The 26,364-nt window shown below is 43.8% G+C and overlaps 3 protein-coding genes across 3 annotated transcripts in view; 1 reads left to right on the plus strand and 2 right to left on the minus strand.

Annotated features, from left to right (window-relative positions):
• Positions 1 to 8,048, minus strand: part of sema4gb (sema domain, immunoglobulin domain (Ig), transmembrane domain (TM) and short cytoplasmic domain, (semaphorin) 4Gb) — a 32,317-nt gene extending 24,269 nt beyond the window's left edge. Inside the window, exons 1-2 of the mRNA XM_061095476.1 lie at positions 7,953 to 8,048; positions 3,518 to 3,765 (exon numbers count right to left, since the gene is read on the minus strand). Coding sequence (XP_060951459.1) covers positions 3,518 to 3,662 — 145 coding nt within the window. The 5' untranslated portion in view covers positions 3,663 to 3,765; positions 7,953 to 8,048. The remainder of the gene's footprint in view (positions 1 to 3,517; positions 3,766 to 7,952) is intronic.
• A 3,077-nt stretch (positions 8,049 to 11,125) lies between these two features.
• Positions 11,126 to 17,600, minus strand: psmd11b (proteasome 26S subunit, non-ATPase 11b). Its single transcript, XM_061094697.1, has 12 exons — positions 17,509 to 17,600; positions 15,818 to 15,919; positions 15,525 to 15,721; positions 14,074 to 14,131; positions 13,767 to 13,961; positions 13,137 to 13,281; positions 12,963 to 13,023; positions 12,790 to 12,852; positions 11,834 to 11,959; positions 11,495 to 11,530; positions 11,358 to 11,409; positions 11,126 to 11,268 (listed from the first exon to the last, which is right to left on the minus strand). The coding sequence occupies exons 1-12, from the start codon at positions 17,597 to 17,599 to the stop codon at positions 11,126 to 11,128; spliced, it is 1,269 nt and encodes a 422-aa protein (XP_060950680.1). The 5' UTR covers position 17,600.
• A 3,043-nt stretch (positions 17,601 to 20,643) lies between these two features.
• Positions 20,644 to 21,552, plus strand: cdk5r1b (cyclin dependent kinase 5, regulatory subunit 1b (p35)). The gene has a single exon (XM_061095513.1). The coding sequence runs from the start codon at positions 20,644 to 20,646 to the stop codon at positions 21,550 to 21,552; it is 909 nt and encodes a 302-aa protein (XP_060951496.1).
• Positions 21,553 to 26,364: the final 4,812 nt, after the last annotated feature.

A 26,364-nucleotide genomic window follows, 5' to 3' on the forward strand; every position in this document is an offset into this window, starting at 1 on the left:
CAAATGCTGGAAGGAAAGCCTGACTTAACTTCTTTGAACAGTGTAAGAACTGTCAGCTGTTGTCAACTCTGTCCACATTATATAAGCTTCTCTTGGTTTCTGCACCAGGCCCGAGAGCCAGGGAAGTGACTCGGTGTTGTGTAAGAACAAACGCACAACTGGGTGTCCTGCTGAACCACAATACAACACAACGTCTCCTCAGTTATTCCATCCTATTAGTCAATCTGCTCAATCCTTAACGGACGTCCTGTCGATCACAGGGGTCGACATATGAGACAAGAACTTTGGAAAATGTCGTGAAAATTGGGTTCTGGCATCTTTGGCACCAGCGACGTTTTAAAAAGGGATCGATTTAGCAGCAGAGGCACAAAGAAGCCGACACTTATAATGGTTACATTGCAATATTTATATTTCCATTATGCTATCTTGTAGTATTATTTATATTAGGGTCACTTACTTTTTAATTATTTTCTGTATCATGGTCACTACTGTTGCAATATTACTTATAATACTTTTGTTTTCATTACAATAACACTTACATCACTCCACTTTCTCCCCAGTACCTGCTTTTGCACAGTGTCTGTTTTGCAGGTTGTTTGTTTCTGTACTCTCATTATGTGTAGTTTAGTAGTGTACATATTGTGATCTTTTTTATTGTGCTTCGGCACTGGTACTTAAATTCTGTTTTCTCTTATCTGCTGTAACAAGTGAATTTCCCCGTTGTGTGGATAAAATAAAGAAATCTAAATCTAAACACAAACGCTTTCAGTGAATCACCGATGAGATTCTGTCACATCGGAACAGGATCAAGTCCTCATGGACGTCTTTGCCGATTTAAGAGTCCGAAGCGTGAAATGACGCCACAGAGGAAAAACAAACAAACAGCGTCCGTGGCCAAGTTGATAATGTGAGTAAATAATCGATGTTGTCTGTGTTCAACGTGCTGGACACGCAGCTGCTCGGACGTTCGACTCACACAACAACAGACTCGGCTGAACTGAGAGTTGTTGAACCGTCGCTGGCTCCACTCGTCGGATCTGAGATCTCCAGACGAGATGAGAAAACTCTCCTGGTGCACGGGAAGGCGAAGCATCAACATGGAGGCTCACGAGCGAAACCTCGACACGGCAGCAAGTTACAGGAGCATCAATATTTCACAAGTGCATTACTTCAGGTCTGGTGGCAAACATCAGAGTTCAGAACTCGGTCAAACAGTGACAACACAATCCGGTGAAATCGCCTGAAGCTGCAGAACTTTCTCTATTAACGGATAAATGGATCGATAACTTGTCAACAAAACAACAAACAACTCCACACGAGGATGTTTACCAACACGAGGACAGTTTGTGTTTCATATCTGAAGAAGCAGCAGGAGATCGGTCCTCATCACCATCTGGAATCTTCTCGTCCTGTTGACGTCTTCTATGGAGGACCATACATGACTTAAGTATAAATAAATAAATACAGAAATAAATAAATACAGAAATAAAAAAGGAAATAAATTAATTAATACAGAAATAAATAAATAAATACGTTAATAACAACAGAAATGTCTAAATAAATGTCTTAAATATATTTGCTCGAGACTGCGGTTAGGCCCGCCTTTCTCATTAGCATAAGGTGATTGAAAACGTGAAAAATATAAATCAGGGAATAAATAAATGTGCAAATATATTTAAGACATTTATTTAGACATTTCTGTTGTTATTAACATATTTATTTATTTAATTCTGTATTAATTAATTTATTTCCTTTTTTATTTCTGTATTTATTTATTTATTGCTGTATTTATTTATTTATTGCTGTATTTATTTATTTATTTCTGTATTTATTTATTTATACTTAAGTCATGTATGGTCCTCCATAGTCTTCGTCTGTTGCTCGTCTTTAATATCATTTCAAAAGAACAACCTTTATCCGCGTCCTCACTAAAACGCCTCAAAACACAAATCACGTGACTGAAATGAGACTAAAACAGGAAGTGAGGTTGATTTGACTTCCTGCTTCTTTCACTTCAAATTGCATCATCTGATTTTTCCGGCTCCGTGACGACACAGACATCATCGATTCATTCTGTCCTGATGAATATGAAGCCGGGACGAGGATCCACTCCAACGATTCTCCTCTCTCTCATCACCCTGAGCCCCCCCCACCCGGCCGAGAGACACTACATCAATCCTCCCACAAGGTCGCCCATAGGTGGCGACACCCACGTACAACATCTACGTTATTCCCATATAGAGCATCGCACACACACGTCACCCACATGTGTTTCTACAGGGAAAGTGACGTCCAAATACCCCCCCCCCCCAAACCCTTTTACTCAGACACATATGGAGACAGATGAGACGCGAGCTGACACACGTGCACGGACTCGCTTCCCCCAGTGGATGGAAAGTAGGTCAAGGACGAGTTGGTGCGAGGGCAAAGAGAGAAAACCAAGATGTGCGATGATGAGGCTGCAGCACAGGAAGCAGAGGACGTGTGATTTATAACCCGAGGCCGGGTCAGAGGGGAGGAGATAAACAACCCGGGGACGAGTCAGAGCTTTCAGAACAGACGATGGACGCCGTTAGAAACTCACTGTGCTGCCTCACGACTGAGGAGCCTTTTCATTTAGCTGAGAAGTAACGGTGGATATTAAAGCAAGCGCTGGTCGTTTGTTTATTCAAAGTTTATTTATATTAATATTCCTGAATGAATCAAACGCACCGAATCTATCAGTGCACTTCTCCAGGAGCCGATCTGGAGACGATGTTCGTGGTCACATCGTTCTGATTCTCCCGTCGTCTCTCTCTCTCTCTCTCTCTCTCTCCAGCTCTTATGAGTCGACCCTGTTCCTCCACCCGTCCTCTAATAATACTCGTCCTCTGAGGACCGGAGAGGGGGGTGGGGGGGGACGCAGAGGTGCTGATTGTATGTTTGTGTGAAAACGCCAGTGTCCGAAGAACCCGTGTGCTCAGCGGTTTCTCTGCTCGGACCCGGATCAGCTCCTGTCTGTTGTTTCATTAGAAGAGTTTGCTGAGCCGTGTGATCTGGGACAGCGCTGGAGAGAGAGAGCATTAATAACTCGGAGCATAAAGGAGACGTCTTCAGGGCCAACTTCAAAATCTGTGCCACTTCTTTAGAGGGGGGGGGGGGAGGAGGAGGAGGAGGAGGAAGCTGCAGCAGCATCAAATCAGGACAGTGAGGTGAGAGCTGCACGGAGGCAACTGGAATCTGGGTTTTTAACAGTCAACAACTTGCAAGTACAGTTCCCATAATGTTCCATATGTTGACATCGTTTGTTTATTTGTGTACAAATTGGCAAAAAGTATTTTCCAGATCATGTTTGCAGAGCAACTGGATTATTATGATACTGAATAAAAAAGATCTGAAACTGAGCCGCTGCTGCAGGTTCCAGCTCTAAACTCAGCTACAACAACATGGTTCATTATATTCACTTCACACAGTGTCCTTGTGTCCTGAGTGAAAGGAGATGTCTCTGTACCCCCCCCCACCCCCCCCCCCCACACACCTTTGGAGAAGACCGTTGTCCTGGGCGTGACGTCCAGGTCCAGCGACGGGCTGAAGGGAAACGCCCACAGCTGCGACAGCCTGGCGAGCAGCAGCGGGAGCAGCAGCAGGAGCAGGACGGGTTGGACGGACCTCTGCTCGCCCATGGTCACCGCTCACACCCGGGTCCAATCAGCTGCCTGTACACAGCGTGTGAGGGGGGGGTGTGTGTGTATCCGGAGGTGAGATGTTCCTCCAGCGGAGACGAGTCTGGGCAGCAGAACAGAAAACAGAGTGTTAATGCAACACGATGAAGGGAAACATGTCACCCAACCAGTCCCTGCTTTTCTTCTAGTGCTTTTTTAACCCAACACCTTAATATGAAAAAGATTTCAGCAACTACTGTAAAGCCGTCAGATTAATGTGCAGTAAAAAATACTTCAAAGTAGACGTAGAAAGTACAAAAGAAAATGCAACTCAATTCATAATCTGCTCATGTTCAGGTTCGATCTCTTTATCAGTGTTTCCTCCGACTGTCCGTTGCTGCAGCTCCTCTTTTCAGCCTCTGTCTCAAACAACTGGTTTTTAGAGACATTGTGTTTTTTAACTTTGCAGAACTTTAACAATTACAGAAAATCTTCATAAGACACGAGAGGAAAGAAACAGAGAAAACATGAAACGTCTCCTTTAGTCGATGAAACACCTTTAACAGGTCATCAGGTATTAGACTCACTCATCTACTCTGATGCCTGATTAACGATGTCTTCAGATATATCGTCCAATGGGAACAAGGAACTCAGGTGAACTCTACTGCCGACTTGAAACCAGGATCAGTAAAACCTGCTCACATGCTTGATCACTCTCCGACGACAACAAGCAATCAGCCGAAGTGAAGGAGCGAGTTAACGTTACATAAAAAGCCACTTAAAAAGTTCTGCGAGTTAAACAGCGAATCCCAGTGAAGTGATTCTACAACACACGACTTCATCTCTTAATGAACCGTGAGCACGGCGGAGCAGCAGGACGGGAGATCTGGAGATTAGGAGATCCGGCCCGGTGCCATCCGGACGCTCTCCACCTGGCTGCTGGCGCTCCGGCTCCGTCTCTGATCAAAGGGTCGACACTGGGATTCACTCTGCACCAGGCGGTGACACCGGGGAATCACCAGTTTAATCTCCACAGCTGCTGCTGCTAGTCACTCATCAGCATGAAGCAGGAGGAGATTCAAGTATCTGACGTTCATTCAGGATTATTTCTAAAAGTTTCCATTGTCTGCCGACGCCCACACGACTGGGTTTTCATTCAAGAAACGGTTTTCAAACTAAAACAAACTGGTCCACATGAGGGTTTTGGCTCCGTACCAGTTTGAATCCCAGTTCATACTGTGCAGGAAATGAATATGAATTCTCAGATCGAACATATTGACCTGGAAAAACATGTGCGAGTAGCGCCATCACTACCATCTGACATCAGACGTTCAAGTTTGTGTCCCCCAACTTCAGATTGTTCTATTAATCGGGAATAAATCAGAATGCAAAAGAATATAATCGAGAATCCATCAGAATGTTCTTTTTTAGTTCTCATCAGCACGATTTGATGCAGAAGTCTGACAAAGACGAGTTCACTTCTCCATGAAAAGTCCGTCCAGACTAGAACCCAAAGTTTTCAAACTCAAACTGGGACCAGCAGCGTTTCCAAACTGGTTCAGCGGCTCTAAAGTTCAAGCGTTTCAAACTGAAATGTAGGATTATGGATGTAGCTTCAGCTTCAGCTTCAAGCCGCTGCCTTCACAGCAAACACACAATCGTCTCAACACATCTGCTTTTGCGTTGCGTGCGCTGACAGCTCGCTGTGGCCTCGCTGATGAAAGCATGGAAACTCCAGGAGGGAAAAGTAAACACATCTGCTTCGGCAGCGGCAGGAGGACGAGCGCGTCACGCCTGACGGGAGACGAGAGGAATCCAACAAAGCAGCGGGCGGCGCCTGATCCACCGTTCACTTTGCAAGGAGCGTTTGTTTATTCCTGTTTATTGATCCGCAGCGTTGGGCCGGAGACAAGTGAACTGAGACGTTTCAACCGAGTTCCACTGATCTGCTCGTCCAACAGAAGGAAACGAGTTCTGTTCATGCACACACGAGGTTTTCAGAATCTGATGAAGCTGTTTTCCATCTGTCACGAACAATATGCTAAATAACCCGGCCTGACATTTCAGCAGAAAGATCAGTAAATGAGTTCTCGGTGCTCGGAGCCTGAACATTAACACATTCTAATAAAAAGATTCAAAAATAAGTGAAATTAACTTCATGCTTGTACAGAGGTTCTTCACTTAATATGAAGTTCTTTAGTTTTAGAGCAAAGAGGATTAGAGACGTTTATGTTGGTGATCTCAAGAATCAGTGTTTCCTCTCTGTGGTGAGGCGTCTGACGTCAGATGGTCGTGATGACGCTACTCACACGTGTTTTTTCTATGTGTCAGGATGATGTGTTAATACTGAGCCTGACACTTCTGCAGAAAGATCAATAAAACAGGTTGAAATCAGAAATGTTCTCCTATTTAAACATTTGAATCGCAAGGAGAATGAACTGTTTCTGTTATTTAACTGCATTTATAGTTTATATTCTTCCGTCTCTGTGTTATTTCTCTGCTTTAATAATATATGTCCAATTTATACTAACACATAACAGGTTTTTAATATTATGTGTTTAAACGAATCTGCCTTTTAATAAAAACACTCACGTTCTGGTAGAAGTTCTGAGTTCTTTGGACAAACACTTAATTTCCACGACTCTTCTTCTGCCAGTTCCTGTGTTTTATTGAAATCATCCAGTGTCTGATCTGTAGGATCTGAAAGTATTATGGGATGGAGGCGTGAGTCACGGAGCTGTGAACCAGCTGATCTCAGAACAAACATCCGTTCACACCTACAGGGCAATTAACCTGCGTGTCTCTGGACCGTGGGAGGGAATCCCCGGAGGAAACCCACGCAGCTTCCAGAGGCTCGTTGCTGTGAGGTCACGAGGTCGACCGCTGCGCCACCGCGCCGCACAAGTTATGATGCACAGGGAAATTGGCTTCGTCTTTAGAGTCAGAAGGTTTCCATTAAATGAAGGCTTTGGAACAAATAGCTTTTTTCAGCTAGAAACAATAAGAAATAAGCGTTGTTGATATTTAATCTAAACTCGTGTGGCGGAATCTGAAACCTACAACAATCCAAGACCCGGTGTTGATGTTCTGCTCAGTGGAATTATTCAGAAAGATTCTCCACATTGTCTTGGATCCTCCAGAAGTGGGAAGTGCTGAAGGGTCCTAAGGGTTCGAGCTGACCATGACATTGCCTGATTTATTCAGGATTATAGAACGTCTGATGTCAGATGGTAGTGATGACGCTACTCGCACATGTTTTTTCCAGGTTTGCTTCAGGCCTTCGTGAGCAAACTGAATCTTTGCCATTTGGAAACGAACTGCTCACAGATGTAGTTCGTCCCAAACAGAGACTCCAGAGCACGAGAAGATCCTCCAGACGTCCGATCAGCTCCCGGAGGTTTGTTGTGTCGACTGTAGCTCCGAGCTCATCGTTGCTTTACGGCTCCTTGACTTCACGACCGGCTGGTTCCACATTGAACGAAGATGCAAATATGTTCAGACTCCTTCTGTTTACTTTTCACGTCCTGAAACCTGTCGTCAAACGCCCGGAGGAGTTTCACAAATCCAACAAGTGACAGGTTATTGTAGGAGTGTTTGAGGACGACGCACTAATGACAAGGAGCAATTCTGAGGAAGCAACAACACAACACAAGAGGAGAAGAGAACACAACATAACAAACAGGTGGAGCACGTGCACTGAGCAAATCTGAATCCATAAAGAGAAGAGAAGATTTCAATGAAAACACAAACTAATTGTTTTATTCTCCAATGAGCTGGATAACAGAGAACTGACATTTAAAGGAAACTTCTTCCGATCTGAAGAAACATGAAACCTTGTTCCCCAACTTCCTCTGATGCAAAGGAAACAATAGAAATGTTCTGATCACAGATTCTTACGGAATTAATCTGACCCAAGGGAAGTTAATGCATTGGAGAATAATTTGAAACCAATGAAACGTCACAGATGTGGAGCGACCGACCGAGGACAGATCCGCAGAGACTAGATTCTAGACTCTAGATTCTAGACTCTAGAGTCTAGATTCCAGAATATTAAAGGTTGAAGAATGTGTCTTGAATTCATGAGACACAGTTTGTTAAGAGTCCGCACACGCACACTGTGGATGAGTAAAACAAGCGCACCTGAGCGACCTGGACCGGACTGCAGCACCGAGAGAGAGAGGAGGCTCCGCACTGCACAGTGTGTGTGTCCGTGTGTGTGTGTGTGTGTGTGTGTGTTCACCTTCAGTCAGAACACACACATGTGCGCAGGAGAAAAGTGAGAGAACGCGAGAAAAGACGACAAACACTCACCTGCGTGTTTTCTGGAGTCTGCGAAATAAATCCTCGTCCTCGTGTCCGCGGAAAACTGGAGCTGCTGGAAACACACTGCTGCTGCTGCTGCGGTTACCCAATGCACACACACACACACGGACACACACATACCCTCTCGCTCTCTCTCTCTCTCTCACTCACACACACACACACTCACCACCCCTTCCCTCACCCCCTCTCTCTCTCTCTCTGAACATAATTGTGCCGAATACATACTAATATGTATTTCAATTAGGCGTCATGAATCTTTATTACATCATTACACGTCTAATTAAGTATATTTCTCTCATGTAGAGTTAGTGAATCAAGTGATCTGATTAAATATGTTATACATATAAATTAACATTTAATTTATTTAGTGAACTCACATGGAAATTTCATATTAAAGTGAAATCCAAAGTAAGTTTGTTGTTTATGGAGCAGAGGTGCACGTTCCTGGTTCACTGGTCACCTTTACAAAGATACAAAAAACCCATCTCAAATGTATTGATTTTTTCTGGCCTTCTTTTGAAATTGTGTAATAATAGAACATTTGACCCAAAATATGTCTTGCAAATAGCTTCTTGTGAAGGTCTGTCGCAGTTATAGAGATTTAACTTGACTGCCATCTGCTGGTGGATCGTGGTAGCACATGTCTCCCGTTCTCTCATTCTTTAAAATAGACCAAGGACTTCATGTCTGTAGGAAGATTCATCAGCATTTAAATATCAGCTCTGATCATTTTGATAAAATGTGATTATATTATTCATACTGGTGAAGCCCCTCAGAAAGTTCCTCTACCAGAAAGCCGTTTATCTGGTCGGTCTTTTTATTGATTATTGCCTTCTGTGTTATTATTAAGCACTTTGTAACTGTTTTTGAAAACATAATAATTAATAATTATACTTTTGTTTCCAGTAGTAGAAGCTACACAAGCTTTACATCTGTTTTCAATGGTTAGAATCATGAAGTTGTTGGTAAGTGGATGTGAATCTGAAGTGCAAGTCCTGAATGTTTGGGTTTTAAATGGAGAAATATGATACAAGAACTCATAATCACAATTATAATCAGTAAATAAAGACAGACAACGCATCTCCATTTCGTCCCAATGAGCAGAAATGAAGCTAAAATATCGTGGATACAATTGAGGTCAAGTTCTGATGCAGTTTTCCACCTGATAAAAATAAAAACATCCAAAGCCGTCAGTTAAATCGATTTAATGCCCTTTCATGTGATGCTGCGTTTTCAAAACTAGTCACAAATAACAGAGGGAACTGATATTAAATATTGTTTCAGACTGATGGAAATATTCCCTTTTGATTGCCCCTCTGAAAACAGCTCCACCCGACTGTCGAGTACATTTCCTGCTGTTTTTTTTTTTTTTTGCAAGAGACAAGACAAAAAATCCTTAAAATACAAAATATTTATTTTTGAAAATGTCTTTATAAGAGAAAAAAACAAAACAAAACAGAAATTCAGAACCATACAAATTGTTTGGTTACTAGCATACCACACTAGTGCTAATAACTAACAATGGAGAATTACTCACTCAGGGGGAAAACTCACAGACTCTCAGAGGCAAACTCCACCTCTGCCCCCCCCCCCTGTCTCACACTGCACCCAAACACTGAGGGGGGGGCGGGGGGAGTGGCACGATCGGTGTAGTGGCATCTCGTCTGTTTTTAAAGAAACGTAAACACAAGCCGGAGGGGCAGACATGTGGCAACCGTCTGATTCTCTTCTTCTTTCGTGTTTTTAAAACCAAAAAAACAACACAAAACCCCAACAAATAACAAATAAAGTGAGTTTAATACATATCTGAAATACAGCGCAGAGGGGTGGGACATAACTGTTGGCATTGATATGATGTGTGTGTGTGGGGGGTGGTGGGGGGGGGAGAGAGAACGCCTCGGCTCCTGCTGACACTGGGCGGCAGCAGAGGTTGGAGGTCACAGAGGTCGAGAGGTCGCAGTGGAGTCAGCTGAGGGGCCGCGATGAGCCCGACCTCAGAGCAGATATAAACATATATGTATTCTTAAACCTTTTTAAATCTTCTTTTAACTGTGGTTGTACAATATTCCCTGATGGCCTTGACTTGGCCGCTGAGTGTTTTACAGAATCCTGAAGAGATATCAAAATCAAAGAGGAGCGGGAGGAAGAGGAGGGGGGGGGGGGGGGAAGAAAAAACAACAAACAAAGAAGAGAAGTGATTAATTGTCCGTGTGGGGGGGGAGGGAGGGGGGAGGAGAGGAACTTGTCAGTGGAACTTGTGGAACTTTCACTGCTCTCCCGTGTCTCCTTCTTAAAACGTCTCACACGCTGGTCAAACACACACAGTTCCTCCATCGCATGGGGGGGGGGGGGTTCTCTGAGGACACACAAGGAAACAAAAATCACATTTATTACCACATTCAGGAATAAAGTCTACGTGTTGAACGTGAACTTAAAGGACGCTAATGAGGAATCAGCCATTTGGGACGTCTCTATGCTGACATGTTAGTCCAGGCAAAGTAGCCCATTTTGGAGCCAAAAATAGAAGTAATTGTAAAAGAATTTTTTTTCAGCATAGATTATTTCTATGAGGTGTCCAGAACAACATACTAAAAGTCCTAAGAAATCTTAGTTGAGGAAATATGTTTAATTCTCATCAATGTGCCAATAAGGCAACAATACACCCCAAAAAGACTATTTTTTTCCTTTACTCCAATCAAAATAAAACTTTACACAATGAAAGTTACCATGAAACGTAACATTTTTTGTATTACAAGTTTCTTTGAAAATGAATTTATGTATGTATTTGTAATACATATGAATGGTGTTTGCCTATGCAAATTAGGACATATTCAATAAGTGTGGAGCTCATGTTCTTGTCAAATTCATTTCAAAAGAAACTTGTAATACAAAAAATGTTACGTTTCATGGTTACTTTCATTGTGTAAAGTTTTATTTTGATTGGAGTAAAGGAAAAAATTAGTCTTTTTGGGGTGTATTGTTGCCTTATTGGCACATTGATGAGAATTAAACATATTTCCTCAACTAGGATTTCTTAGGACTTTCAGTATGTTGTTCTGGACACCTCATAGAAATAATCTATGCTGAAAAAAATTCTTTTACAATTAGTCGGTCGTAAAACGCTACTTTGCCTGGACTAATGTGTAAAGAGTCAGATTTACCTATGTCAGCTTCTTGGCTTTGTTGTAAAGTGAATCCACGACTTTGCTCATGTTCTGAAGCAATTCCAAAGCGGCTTCGTACGTCTTGTCCACCGGAGACTCGTCGAATATGATCAGGACGCCTTCGCCTTGGTCCAGAATTCCTGCATCGGGGTCATAAAGGTCAGATTTAACAGGATTCACGTGCTGCCTGGTTAGTGCGTTTATCTGATTTTTTTACTTTTACAATTACCGTGAAACTTTTTGTCCAGAATCATCTGTGATAATTTCCTCTCAACTTCCCCCTGTGAGGAGAAAGATTCACGATTAAACTCACATTTTAAAAGACACAAGTGACACTTTTATTCCTCAAGATGCAAAGATACTCACGTTTGACAGTTTGATTATATCTGATATGTGTCCTATCTGCAAACAGAAGGAGAAGTGAATCAGATAAGATTTAGGATCCAATGATCCATGAGGCAGCACTTCACTCTAAAACTCGTTAGTGGAAAGTTCCTGCGAGTTCCTTTCGCCCCAAATCCAGTTTACACAAATTGTACTTTAATGACAAGTCCTGCAGAGAGAGCGCTCCCTGCTGGATCATGAGGGAAACTACAGGACGTCTGATTTGAATTCGCATTCGATTTTGAATGTTCTCTTTTCTCCCAACCGTATATTTCATTATTTTTTAATGAACAGCGAAAACTCTGCAGGATATTTGCTCACCTGTACTCTGGAGAAGGGCTCAATGACTCGGATGAGGTTCTGTTCCAGCAGGTTGTCGTACAGTGTGGCCATGTGAGTGTTGATGATCGGGTCGTCCCTCAGTTCTGCTTTATACTCTTTCTGGGCCTGAGAGACACAAAACTTTGACTTTAAATACTGTGACAGTGACACAGAATACTACAAAAACTACATGATAATATATCGCATATCGGACAACAAGGTTTTGTCCAATCAATAGTAAAGTGTACGACAGTAAGCAGTACGGATGGGGGAAAAATCGATTCAGTTACAAATTGCGATTCTTGTGAATGACGATTTTAAATCGATATGCTGCCTCCCAAATCGATTTAAAAAAAAAAAAAATTTTAAACCATATTTATTGGTTTATATGGGGGGGCAACATCACCCCAGAGCATGTTGACCAGCTCTTGTTTTTGCACAAGAATCTAAACATACACAAGAACTAGATTTGCATCGGCTACATGCAAACAACAATAGCCTACTTCTTGTTTATTTCAAAGTTTATATTTTAAGTAAACTTAAACTTAAGTGGCATACATTTCTTAATCTGTCAGTTTGTGTGCAGTTGACAGGGGTTATACAATAATAGAGCACATTTTTATTTATTTTCTCTATTGGCTGCCCGGCAGTCATTTAGTTAATGTTAATATTTGAAATAAAACTTGTAAAGCTTTAAGTGAATTTGACTGTGTTGTATTTGAAGGTATGATTCAACATTTTTCCATGGTCCAGTATTTAAAAAAAAAAAATAACCAAAAGAAATCCCAGGAAATCGTAATATCGAATCGCAATACTTACAGAATTGCAATACATATCGTATCGCCACCTAAGTATCGTGATAGTATCGTATCAGGAGCTCCCTGCTGATTCCCGTCCCTAATAAGCAGGTAAAAAAAGTAGCTAGAGAAAACCAGAAAGACTGAGAAGACTCTTACCGTTTCAAAGTCTGCTAATGATCTGTTCTTACAGGCCTGGGCGACACTTTTCAGTGCATCTGTCTGAACAGAGAAAGAGGAGAAAGACAATGTAAGTTTCATTCTACAGGAATAAAAGATGAATGCACCTAGAAACCCTCAGAGAGCAACGCATGTTCCAGTTAGTGACTTGCCTGTCGGCCGGTGTGTCGCAGGCCCAGTTTGCCACTGATCAGGGACGGTACCTCCTCTGGTCTGGAGGACACAAAGAGAAACAAACAATCACATATATGTATCACCAGTTAGGATTCAGAGGCCATATTGGAATATAACAGTGGTCTGAAAATGAAACTTTAAGAACTACTCACGCGTTCAGAACAATTTTGCACAGCAGCATGTATTTGAGAGCTGTGACGGCTCTGGGGTGGTCGACCGAGTCGTAGCCCTCGAAGGCCTCAAAGAAGTAGGAGTAGGCCGTCTTCCAGTCCTTCTCCTCGGCCGCGTGGATGATTCCTGCGACCGAGAGAACACAGAACCATCGTTATCATCCACAGCCACAACAAGGCAGACAGGAAGTCCAAGTCAACAGAAACTGAGCAGCTGTGTGAGATTCTAATTCATATTAAGACCTTTGTTGACTTTACACTTAACATTTTACAAACTACTGTTAAGACAGAGTTGCTACATGGATGTTTTGTTGACATTATGAAATAAATATTTAGTTTATTCTTTAGGGTGTAACTAAACCAACGTGATATTAATTCGTTGGTTTAAAAAAACTCTTCTTCCCGCTTCTTGAAATAAAAGACAGGCTGAAGTGAAAAGCATCTAATGTGCAATAACCATAAGATGATAGAAATGTAATTCTGCACACTGAGTCCATGCTTATGTAGCGCCATCCAGTGGACGTATCAAGCAACTGACGACAAGGATTGTTTTTCCACAAACAAAAATGTGCTGTGTAAACGTTGCAGGTGAGAACAGCAAACCCGTCTGACCTGACTGCATGTCCAGCGCTGCCTGGAGCTTCGGAGGACAATAGATGGCGTTGGCGGTGGTCCTGGCTGAGGTCAGGGCGGCCCGGGCCTTGGGCAGGTTACTGAGGGCGTGGTACGTCTTGCTTTCTAGCAGCTGAACCTCAACCAGGAGAGCTTTGTCATCCATCTTTTTCAGCTCGCCGAGCAACTGGGTACCTGAGGCAGAGAAAGAAATCTCTTTATAAAACAGCTGGGGGGGATAAATGTGCAAATTATATTAGAAGTTGTTGTTGATGTTTGCTAACTGAGGTGGGGGGGGGTAACTCACCAAGCGCCAAGGCCTCCTGGAATCTTTTGGTGTCAAAATACAGTGCGATGAGCCGAGTCTAAAAGAAGAGAGGAAGCCGTTAGAGAAGCAGAGTCGACGCTTCAGAGAGAAGCGATAAGGAAAAATTGTTTATTGATCCGTGCAGGATATTTTCCATGCAGACACATGTTGTGCTTGTTTTCCTTTTTATTTATCTTTTAAACACATTTTTCATGTAAATACAGAGATGGAAAAAAACAAAATCCAAATCATATTAACAATTATTTGATTTATTACTTTTGAAGAGGCATCAGCGTCTCTTGTTGTCACTTTTCCTCAGACAAACATCAAATTGATTTATGTAAGTTTATTCATTTGGCCTCTCCCACACCAGCGGTGATTCATATCTATTGACTGATCCACAATGTGACTGAATCCACAGCGTCGCCCACTCGGGAGTCAGATGTTAAATCTGATCCTTCACACGGCAGCTATATCTGGAGATATTGCTTTTGTTTTCACTATCATTACAACATAATTGTTGCTGCATGTCAGCGCTAACTGAGGTGGGGGGGGTAGATCCCATCTATGGAAACTGGACAATTTATATTAAATGTTGTCCAGCACATCGGGTGTTTCTGGTTGAAGGATGACGGCAGCTGGGGGGAGACTAAGCTCTGGCAGTGAGGCATGCTGACAGTGCAGTATGTCCTCTGAGGATTATATTACATTTAGTTGTAGAGATCGGGGGAAAAATCGATTCAGTTACAAATCGTGATTCTTGTGAATGACGATTTTAAATCGCCATGCTGCCTCCCAATTTTTTTTTTTTTTTTTTAAAACATATTTATTGGTTTATACCGGGGGGGATATATGGGGGGAGCAACATCACCCCAGAGCAAGTTGACCAGCTCTTGTTTTTGCACAAGAATCTAAACATACCCAAGCACTAGCTTTGTATCGCCTACATGCAAACAACAATAGCCTACTTTTTGTTTATTTCAAAGTTTATATTTTAAGTAAACTTTTATTCATTCTATTTAATTTACCTTTTATTTATTGTTTAAAAGAAGCCTAGGTGGATTACATTTCTTAATCTGTCAGTTTGTGTGCAGTTGACAGGGGCTATACAATAATAGGGCACATTTTTATTTATTTTCTCTATTGGCTGCCCAGCAGTCATTAAGTTAATGTTGATATTTGAAATAAAACTTGTAAAGCTCTAAGTGAATTTGACTGTGTTGTATTTGAAGGTATGATTCAACATTTTTCCATGGTCCAGTATTTAAAAAAAAAAAATAACCAAAAGAAATCCCAGGAAATCGTAATATCGAATCGCAATACTTACAGAATCGCAATACATATCGTATCGCCACCTAAGTATCGTGATAGTATCGTATCGGGGGGTCCCTATTTAGTTGGTTTGTGCATTTAACACCTTTGTGAAAGCACAAAGAAACACGTCTCCTCACCTCCAGAGCCTGTCGTAGGAAGGTCCTCTTCTCGGCCTTGGCCCAGTCGATGCATTCCAGACACAGGTCGACCTCCTGCCCTGTCGCTGCCTCCATGTCCAGGAAGAGGTCGAGCAGAGAGCGGACCAGCTTGGCCGCTTTGGCCTTGCTGATCGAAATCAGGAAGGGCCTTACAAATTTCAGAAGACCCCCCAGTTCTGGATAAATAGAATTAAACACGGAATAAGTTCTGTTAGATGATCTCTGGACTTGGCACACACTCGTGTTAGTGAGCCGGTGGGTTAGATCTTTACCTGCAGCCTGTCCCGTCTTGGCCAGGAGCGACCCCAGCAGCAGGATGCTCTGCTCTTTGACCCGCACGGCTTCCTCATCGCTCTCTTGAATATCTCTCCTCACTGTAAAGAGAGGAAACCACTTCCCATGAGAATCAGGTGGTTCTTTTAAGTCCCAACACAATGCAACATGTGAACTTTCAAGAGTCAAAGTGGGTTCTCTATCATTTTATACGCCTTTTTTTAAACCTTCGCCAGGGAAGTTATGTGTTCACCGCTGTCTGATTAACAGGAAACCAGTTGGAAGGATGCAGGATAGTTCAGGGAACAACTCATTTCACTCCAGGGTTCCTACAGGTTTTAACAAGATAAACTTAAGACTTTTTAAGACCACTTTGAATAGAAATTAAGACCTATTTCACAACCATACTGGCAAAAAGTATGAAGGAAAATTACTATGAAAGAAGTAATAAGTCACAGAATTACTTACAAAGTAAATTTATACCCATTCAACATAAGAACAATAACAATACACAAGTCAAACAAGCTTTAAACATGCTTTAAACTTGCATTAAACATGCTGAAATAAATTGAAATAAAAGGATGTTCCATAAAACATGTCCAGAGAAGGAAATTAAAATCCCATCGAACACTACAAAACCTCTAACTTCTCAGCTCTGGCAGAATCAAATTTAAGACCTTTTTAAGACTTTTTAAGGCCTAAAATTTCGATTATTAAATTTAAGACCTTTTAAGACTTTTTAAGACCCCGCAGGAACCCTGTCACTCTTTAACATTGTGAAATGGTGTGTTTTACATTTTCCCAGGTTTCTCAGAGAACAATTCGTGGATCTTGAACTGATCTGGGAGCTGACATCTAGCAGAACTTCAGGGAAACTATTGTGTCTTCTTATTGTTCTCTGTAAATAATACAACATGTCAATAAACGTCCTTGAAATGTTCCCAAACACTGAAGTGGCCATTTTTTTATCCAAACGAGCCCAGAAACCAAAACACAAGACTCGCAGGTAGGAGAGACCTGGAGGAAGTTTGACTTTAAGTTTGTTGAATGACAACATTGTGCAGATGTTGTGTAAGTAACGAAGTAACGAAGTAACGAGCAGTGTGATGGACACACATCATCCAAACAGGTGACAGCTGACGAGCCGCTGTGACAAGGCACTTTGAGGACCGGTGGTTCAGAGTTCACACAATCACACTCCGACTAGTTAACAAGCACAATGATTAACACACAACAACACACACAAACGTGAGAGAACACAGGTTATCGAACCCACAATCCTCCCCGTCACTGTGATGATAACACAGGGTTGAGGGGGGGGGTTTAACAACAAGCTAATGACGTTAGCCGCAGCGGTTGCCATGCTAGCGTGACGGGTTGTGAATTGAAGCTAACTGGAAAACCGAGCGACGCTACACAACAACACTTTTTTACAAACTACAACACAACACAACACAACACAACGGGGAGCCGCTACACGTCTCACGCCCAGGGCCTAGCACTAGCACAGCCGGCTAACCAGCTAGCACAGCCGGCTAACCCCCACTAGCGCTCCGCAGTGAGTCAGCACCGGCTCCGGCTACACACCGCCGCTAGCTAGCAGGCTAACACCGGGGGACAGGGGGACCGGGGGACAGGGGGACAAGGGGACACGGTGTCCGCCTCCACCCGGCCGCCGGGGGACACCCACCTATGGAGTGCAGGATGTCGATGGAGGCGTCGCGGTCCGTGCTAACGAGGACCTGGGCTCTCTGGAACTCGACCACTGCTGCAGCCGCCATCTTCCTTATTCAAATGCTCCTGAGTGAAAAGGACCAGCGTGCACTGCGGTAGTTGGCGTGTGTGACGTGAGCGCACGACAGCGTCCAGGGGGGATTGTGGGGGTTGTAGTTTTTGACAGGAAGTGGTGAAAAACACGGTTGTTTTCTTCTTTGTGGATTTATGTTGTAGACGTCAACAACAACAACATCATCTTCAACAGCAACCATGACAACAACAGCAATTATAACAATAATTATAACAATAACAACAGCACTAATAATTAAAGCCCTCAAAAAGCCAATTCATTCATTCATTTGCCTAAATAATAATAATAATAATAATAATAATAATAATAATAATCCTTACAATTTCAATAGGGCCTCATCTGACCTTTGATCAGTGCTCGGGCCCTAATAATACATTTTTTTTGTATAACACAGGATTAAAAAAAGCAGCTTTTGATACACAGTTGAAAAATAAATCAAACAAAAGCTTTTAACACAATGTGGAAATGTGTGATTGAATTTTATTTGTCAATTGTTTTTGTGTAATGTTTTTGTCTATATGCTGTTATTTGGTAATACTGTAAAGTGATGTCAACTTGCCTAAAACAAATGTCATTTAATATCCAATATATCTTAAATACATTTCCATAAACTGAAGCATGTAGCTTACAGTCACGTCATTCAGAATCTTTTAATTTGAACAATAAAATATACAAATTTAATTATTTTGTGTCCGTGGTCAAAAGGAGAATGTCCCTCATTAATTTCCATCCAGCAAATTGTCTCCACTTGGAATCATTGTTTGTTTCTAAAGAACAAATCAATAATTGGCATCTTATTAGGCAGGTATATGAAATGAATAACAACTATAAGAGGCCAAAAAGGTAATTATTAAATAATATTTAACACGTATGTTATTAAACTGAGGCATACAGCTTATAGGAGAAACCCTGGGTCAGCTCCTCAAGAACAAATGATGTGTTTGTAGCTTTTATATCTGATCAACAGGAGAATTTCCATACATCATATTTGCATAAAACAAGAATAGCTATTGCACAAATGGTAAAATTGTGTTTTAACCACAAGTTACATTGGAGTTTATACTGTGTGGATGTTATAAACAGGTTGAGATTATTGTTAAAGCTTAAATGGTGATTTAAATATAGGTCAGTGACGTAATGCAAAGGTGCAATATGGCTCTATAGGGTTGTCTTTATAAATCCACGGCGTTGGTTGGAGCCAGGAAGGAGATCACGCAGTGGGTTCACTGGGTTCACTTCGCATGATCTGCTGCTGCTGGTGTGTCTATAGGCGGAGGAGTTTCCCAGCACACAGCGCACAGCGGCGCCCCACCACCGCCTTTGCGTCAGTCTGTGGCTCCATCCACAACATCAGCTTCGCAGCATCCAGGAGGACCAGCAGCACATCCTCATCCCAGCATCCATTCCACAACTGCCTCCATCGCCTGCGCACCGCCTGCACCGGGCGTGCTCCTCCACCTCTGGCTTCTCCTCGACTCGGATTACTCCCTCTTTGTTGCTTTTTCAATTTCTCCGACATGGTTTTTCTGTTTTAACCATAAGGAGACACCTCGCACCAGGCTGGAGATCTGGTAAGTTTTTTGCTTTATTATCTGGGACACGTTCGAGGATTAATTCGTTCAATTTCGAAAAACCGGAGGAGAGGAAAATCTGGCTTAGATCGAATCGCCCTGAGGTGTGGAGCTCTCACGACCTGCTGGCTTGTTGTATTCTGATGGTTTCACCGGATACAAGGCGGAGGAGAGGCTGTTCTCCAGCTCCAAGCCACCGCCTAGGACCGTCAACGTTTTTCATTTCGACGCATGACGCTCGGTTTCAGCACCACGGACAGCACCCGATGTTCTCAGCTCCTCGTCCCCGAAACGAAAAAACCCGAACGAGCCCGAACCGGGTCTCAGGTCCGAACCGGGTCTCCGGTGATTCCACGGTCCCCCGAACCTGCAGGACTGTCCTCCTCAATCTGAGCAGTAAATCACCAGATTGATGGCGAGCTGCTGGAACGAAGGACGGAGCAGATCGGACGCTGCGCAAAGTCGATGCATCCGCTGCGTTTTCACTGCAGCGAGGAAAGAAAAACACGTCGTTCAAAGACGAATAAAAACACGAATCTGTTCTGTTTCTCTGGTTTTAACGGAGCTGAATGAAACGACCTTGGCTCTGTGCTTTAAAATGCACCGAGTCTTGAAAACACCCAGCGCGACCTTCACCGGATTCTGATGCTGTTTACGTTTCGGTCTTCCATTTTAGTGCGAAGCTGTGGCGCATGGCTCAGTGCGACTCGTCGGCCATTGCCCATGAAATATGAATCTCTCCTTATGAAATGTCCATGGATGGATCATATAGAATCCAGCTGCAGTCGAATGTGCTGCAGAAATCCTCAGAATCTGATGCACGACTCCAGACAGAACACAGATATTCGGATGTTTCTCCATGTGCTCTTCACTGCAGATGAATAAAACCTCCAATAGGACATGTTTCCACAGCGAGGAGGATTAGTGTCTCTTAACATTCGCTGCACATGGGGGGGGGGGGGGGGGGGATCTTTACTGTTTGGATTAGTAGCCCATGAGCCAGGCAGCAGGCTGATCCATTCCACCACTTACTGAGTCAAATCAATAGTGCTAATAATCCTGAGGTCCCGTCAGATAAACCTCTCAGACCCACGTTCACCAGAACATTACAGACCTGATAGTATCTGATGTAAGCTGAATAATTACAGACCTTCTATCAGATCAGTAGGTTTTTGTAGACGTGGATAATTTAAAGCAAATCGACCCTCAACCAATTATTTTCTGATTATTGATCTTCTCTGTTTCCAGCAGCTTCCATCTGGAGTCGCACACAAAGAGCTGAGCCGCAGCAGAGGACCTCTCCCTCAAGGCTCTAGATGCCCAGCGGCCGCCTGTAGCCCGGGACCCTCGTCTCCCAGAAGCTCTGAGACCCTCAGCACCCCCCCCCTGGCAGACGCTCCTCTGACCCAGAGCGGCTAAAGCCCCTGGACGCCCCCCCGCAGTCACCATGGGAACCGTGCTGTCTCTATCACCCAGCTACCGGAAGGCGGCCCTCTTCGAGGATGGGTCGGCCACCGTGGGTCACTACACGGCGGTGCAGAACAGCAAGAACGCCAAAGACAAGAACCTGAAGCGCCACTCGCTCATCAACGTGCTGCCCTGGAAGCGGATCGTCGCCGTGTCGGCCAAGAAGAAAGGATCCAAGAAGGTGCAGCCCAACGGCACCAACCAGAACAACGTCACCCAGCTGAACAATGAGAACCTGAAGAAGTCTCAGTCCTGTGCAAACCTGTCCACCTTCACCCAGGACCAGACCACCCCGGCCGTCACCAAGAACTCCAACAACACGGTGTCGTCCGTGAAGAAGGCTCCTCTGACCAACTCCAACGTGGTCCCCGGGACCCCCAAGCGGGTGATCGTCCAGGCCTCCACCAGCGAGCTGCTGCGCTGCCTCGGGGAGTTCCTGTGCCGGCGCTGCTACCGGCTGAAGCACCTGTCGCCCACCGACCCGGTGCTGTGGCTGCGCAGCGTGGACCGCTCCCTCCTGCTGCAGGGCTGGCAGGACCAGGGCTTCATCACCCCGGCCAACGTGGTCTTCGTCTACATGCTGTGCCGCGACGTGGTCTCCTCCGAGGTGGCCACGGAGCACGAGCTGCAGGCCGTGCTGCTCACCTGCCTCTACCTGTCCTACTCCTACATGGGCAACGAGATCTCCTACCCGCTCAAGCCCTTCCTGGTGGAGAGCTCCAAGGAAACCTTCTGGGACCGCTGCCTCTCCATCATCAACCTGATGAGCGCCAAGATGCTGCAGATCAACTCGGACCCGCACTACTTCACTCAGGTGTTCGCTGACCTGAAGAACGAGAGCCAGAAAGAGGAGGAGAGGAGCCGCCTGCTCATCGGCCTGGACCGGTGAGGGGATGCCGGGGGGGCAGGGGGTGGGTGGGGCCTATTCCAGTCTGGCATTTTGACGAGTTTAAAAGATTATTTGTGATTCTATTTATTTATTATTGTCAAAAAACTACAGCAGAACGAAACGAATCTGGAGAATATTTGATATTTGTAACATCTTTGTATCGAATCAGATTTTGAGTTTATTTCACACGTTTGTGTTTGAGGATAAAAGTTTCTCAAGGTTTCAACAGTTAAAGCTGCGACGTTTGTCTGTAATGATCGAGGACAAATTCTATTTTCAAATGAGCTGAGGATGGATTTTCTCTAAACCCGAGAGTGAAAGCTTTTTTGGCAATGATACATAAAGGAAAGAAAAATGCCAGACTTGAGTAAATCCTTTGCTAATGTACAGATATATATCTATATGAAATACTGAAAACCTTAAAAAACAATTCAGACAAAAAGACAAAAAAGCAGAACATTGGAAAGGGAAGCGAACATCTACAGCGATGAATGTGGACGGGACGAAGCTGCGGCCGCCTGCCAGTGACCTTCTGACCTTCTGACCTTCTGACTCACTCTCCTCACGCATCACGGATGAACCGGTACCCCTGGCTGCCGAACCCGACACGAGGGACACTTTGTGCTGCAGCGGATCAGGAGGTCAGGAGGTCAGGAGGTCGGGAGGTCAGCAGCGAGCGTCCATGCTGGATCCATGTTCCTGTTTGTGGCTCTGCAGCAGGACGTTTCACAGGATGGACACTAATCAAGCATTGCATTGTGGGACTTTTGATAAAAAACAAAAAGACAACAACCCGAGGACGTGAGGTCAGACTGCGTGTGTTCAGACTTTATTTTCATCTAGAAAAAAAATTAAAACAAGTTAGTGGATGTTTTACTCCCCAGAGGCTCGAACCCCTGGAGGCTTATTTATTGCTTTTTCTGGAAGTTTTATTTCATTTTTCGTTTCATTTTTTTTACTTAGAATTGTAATGTTTTGCACGTGTGCCATGCAACTTTACAGAGTTTCTGGGAGAGCAGGAGCAATTGTTACTTTCCTTGTTTTTACTTGATTCATAAACCAACTGCATCTGCATTAGAGAATGCTGTGAACAAAGTGACACTAGTTGATTTAGCTCTGCTTGCTAAGATAGGTAACGCCTTTACCAGGGAAACTCTTTTTGTACTTTTGTCGATAGGTTGTGTTGCAACCACTTTGGAATGATGTTTGATTTTGTGCTTATGATTCAGCATAGAGAAATGTTAAAACAGTGCCATATCTTTGATGAGAATCCCGCAGAGCGCTCTGAGACACTGTGGACATGGAGCAGTTGACTGATGGGATGGATTTTCATGTGCGTGTAACGACTTACTGACACCTAATTTATTGCCATTCACGTATTTATTATTTAGGCACATTAAATGTAATAGAAGGATCATGACGAGGGACTTGGGGGGGTGCGGGGGGTGGGGGGGGTCGCTGGTGTAGACACTGTGCTTATCTTTGGTGGGAATGAAGATTGATCTGGTTTATGCAAATGAATGTCACAGGGGTTTTTATCAGTGAATATCTAATTAGTAAAAGCTCTAAGATCAAAACCAAGGTCAAATCTGACCATCACCAAAGTGACGTCACCGAGGTCAACAGGTCGCCGACCTTCTGCTCAACAAACGCTCTGGAAACATATCGGGGGGGTGAGGCCGCGGGGGGAATCAGCTCCTTCACTGCAGAGGAGCACGACTCATCCTGGGGAGAACATCCGTCTGCAGGCTGCAGGAGACCAGGCCACCACACATCTGCAAAAATCACATTGTTAATCAGAGAGCTGTGGGGGGGGGGGGGGGGGGTGGATAGCGACGCCATGGCAACCAAACAGAGAGCATGCAGAACAACTGAGACACTTTACTGGAATAAGAGAGAAGACGCTGCTCCGCTGCTCCTCGCTGTCCTGCAATCACTGGAGCAGCCACGGTGTGAGAGGAACGACCTTCACAGCTTCCCACTTCTTATCTTAACGTATATATATATATTTAGAATTACTCAATTCCTTTGGCAGTGTTTGGAAAATCCAAATCTTAAAATGCAAAAATGATTGGTGGTGCCAACAGAGGGCACATTATGAAAGTGCTCCTGGAGAATGAAAGGTCTCTGCTGCTGCTGCTGCTGTGAATCAGCTGTGATGGTCACTGTGGTCGTTCTGCTGTGGAACCCAGTGGAACCCAGTGGAACCCTGTGGAACCCGGTGGAACGAAGTGGGACCCGGTGGAACCCTGTGGAACCTGGTGGAACCATGTGGAACCCAGTGGAACCCTGTGGAACCCGGTGGAACCCGGTGGAACCCAGTGGAACCCTGTGGAACCCGGTGGAACGAAGTGGAACCCAATGGAACCCTGTGGAACCCAGTGGAACCCAATGGAACCCTGTGGAACCCGGTGGAACCTGGTGGAACCCGGTGGAACCCGCTGGAACGAAGTGGGACCCGGTGGAACCCAGTGGAACCCGGTGCAACCCGGTGGAACCCGGTGGAACGAAGTGGGACCATGTGTAACCCTGTGGAACCCAGTGGAACCATGTGGATGCCTGTGGAACCCTGTGGAACCCAGTGGAACCCTGTGGAACCCGTGGAACCCGTGGAACCCCGTGAAACCCCGTGGAACCCAATGGAACCCTGTGGAACGAAGTGGGACCATGTGGAACCCAGTGGAACCCGGTGGAACCCTGTGGAGTGTTTGCACCGGCACAAGAGAGGGAGGTGCACCTTGGACGGGGTTTCCCTCTGGCAGAGAAGAAGCAGGGGCATCGGGGGGGAAGGGGGGTCTCAAACCTGAAACCCTGAATCCTCTCCCCCCCTCTGTCCACACTCTGCCCCCCCGACTCACTGGAAACGTGCCATTCGGTCCCGAATCATCGAGTCGATGTTTGAGAAAATACTTTGTTAAAAGCTGATCAAAGGTGGAGAAAAAAAAGACTCAAGTGATAAGATTAAGATTTCTGTCAAATTCTTTTCTGTATCTTGTTGCATAATTTGTAGATAAAAAATGAAACCGTGGTTAAAAACTTCAAAACGAGACATTCAACGACTGCATGTGAGTGAGACTGAGTGAGTGTGTGTGTGTGTGTGTGTGTGTGTGTGTGTGTGTGTGTGTGTGTGTGTGTGTGTGTGTGTGTGAGGCATCGTTTTATTTGTACAGAGGAATGTGTGACATGAAGCATTCACCAGCCACACGGGTACGAGGACTTTGATTTTTGCGTGGGTGGGGGCGAGGGGGCGGGGCGAGGGGGCGGGGCGTCGAGGCTCTTCAATAAAAAAAACATTTTCTTTTTGAAAAAGACAAAAAAGCCGTTGCTGTAATTGAAACAATTTTTTTTCAGTTGGTTTCTGCTTATTTTAATTTATTTTTGTACTGTGATGGAAAAATAAAAATGCACCGATCGTTCAAGGTCGTCACTCGTCTTCTTTTTTTATCTCCAGTTGTTACCCAGATTCATCCCTGACCTGGGAATCAAACCCTCAACCCTGTGTTCATGACTCTGGACGTTCATCACATTGTGAAAACAGAACTTCCTGTGACCCGACAACTCAAAGGACTCCAGAGTCTCTGCGTCGGTTCTGCCTTCGATTGTCCAGTTATTCTCAAACATTACTTCTGAGTTTATTTTAGGGATCCAGGACTTTTCTTTCTCATTGTGAGATTTGTCAAACAATTTTCTAATTCATGGATCTCGATGAAAGAAATCAAAGATATTGAGAAGAGTCATAAATCTCAGTGTGAGCCACTTTGTGCAGATTGGATCTAAGGCGACTGGTGGTGTAGTTATGATCTCCACTGAGGGACTCTGGTTTATTTGTTGTTTTAAAAACGGGGTGAAATGACTTATAGCAAATTTATCAGGTCACCAGTTTCACCGCATTTGAACTTCAGACAAAACCACATCTACTGTGTCAGTGTTATCTCATTGTATCTAATCATATTTTATCTTATCGCCTCTTATCATATAGAAACTTATTGTATCGTATGCTGCTTTACCTTATCTTATCTTATATTATGTTATCATTCTTTATCGTATCTTATTGAATTGTACCTGATCTCACCAGATCTCTCATCTTCATCCACCCCACCCGTCCTGAACCCTGTGGTCTCAGAAGAGTGATATATCTCAGTGTGAGACACTTTGTGCAGATTGGATCGAAGGCGACTGTCGGTGTAGTTATGATCTCGCACAAGTTCACCACAGTTGAACCACACTGACATCTGCTGTGCCAGTGTTATCTTATTGTATCTCATCATATTTTATCAGATCTTACCATATACAATCAAAACTTATTGTATCATATGTTGCTTTTCCTTATCTTATATTATGCAGTGGTGTATAAAGTACTTGAAAGCCATACTTGAGTAAAAGTACAGACATCTTACCTGAAAGTCACTTCGGTAAAAGTAAAAGTCACCCGTCAGAAAATGACTTGAGTAAAAGTCTTAAAGTAGCTCATATTAAAAGTACTTAAGTATCAAAAGTATCTGGTGTTGAAATGTACTTAAGTATCAAAAGTAAAAGTACAAGTACCAAAATTAAAAATGCAAAGTGCTTTTTATAGTAGTCCTATACAGACACAAAACAACCCAAAATGTTTCTCCTCAAGATTTATCTCAACTGACTGAAAAATTATAACAACAATATGAATATAATGTCTAATTTTACAAATTTTGAACCCTAGATGAGAGAGAGAGAGAGAGAGCTGCGCCAACCTCCGCTGCTCAAGTAACGAGCCAGTTTGAGAATGTAAGAAGTAGAAAGTACACATATTTTTTTTCAAATGTAACAAGTAAAAGT

Source organism: Limanda limanda, chromosome 21 (genome assembly GCF_963576545.1).
Source record: "Limanda limanda chromosome 21, fLimLim1.1, whole genome shotgun sequence".
Classification (NCBI taxonomy): domain Eukaryota; kingdom Metazoa; phylum Chordata; class Actinopteri; order Pleuronectiformes; family Pleuronectidae; genus Limanda; species Limanda limanda.

Bases quoted from the DNA above. Each gene is read 5' to 3' on its own strand.
- psmd11b (XM_061094697.1), bottom strand. From the start codon at position 17,599: ATGGCGGCTGCAGCAGTGGTCGAGTTCCAGAGAGCCCAGGTCCTCGTT. The intron at 13,962-14,073 runs GTGAGTTACCCC...TCTCTGCCTCAG, and splicing joins CCAGGAGGCCTTGGCGCTTG to GTACCCAGTTGCTCGGCGAG. The intron at 11,531-11,833 runs GTGAGCAAATAT...TTCTGTTTGCAG, and splicing joins AGCCCTTCTCCAGAGTACAG to ATAGGACACATATCAGATAT.
- cdk5r1b (XM_061095513.1), top strand. From the start codon at position 20,644: ATGGGAACCGTGCTGTCTCTATCACCCAGCTACCGGAAGGCGGCCCTC.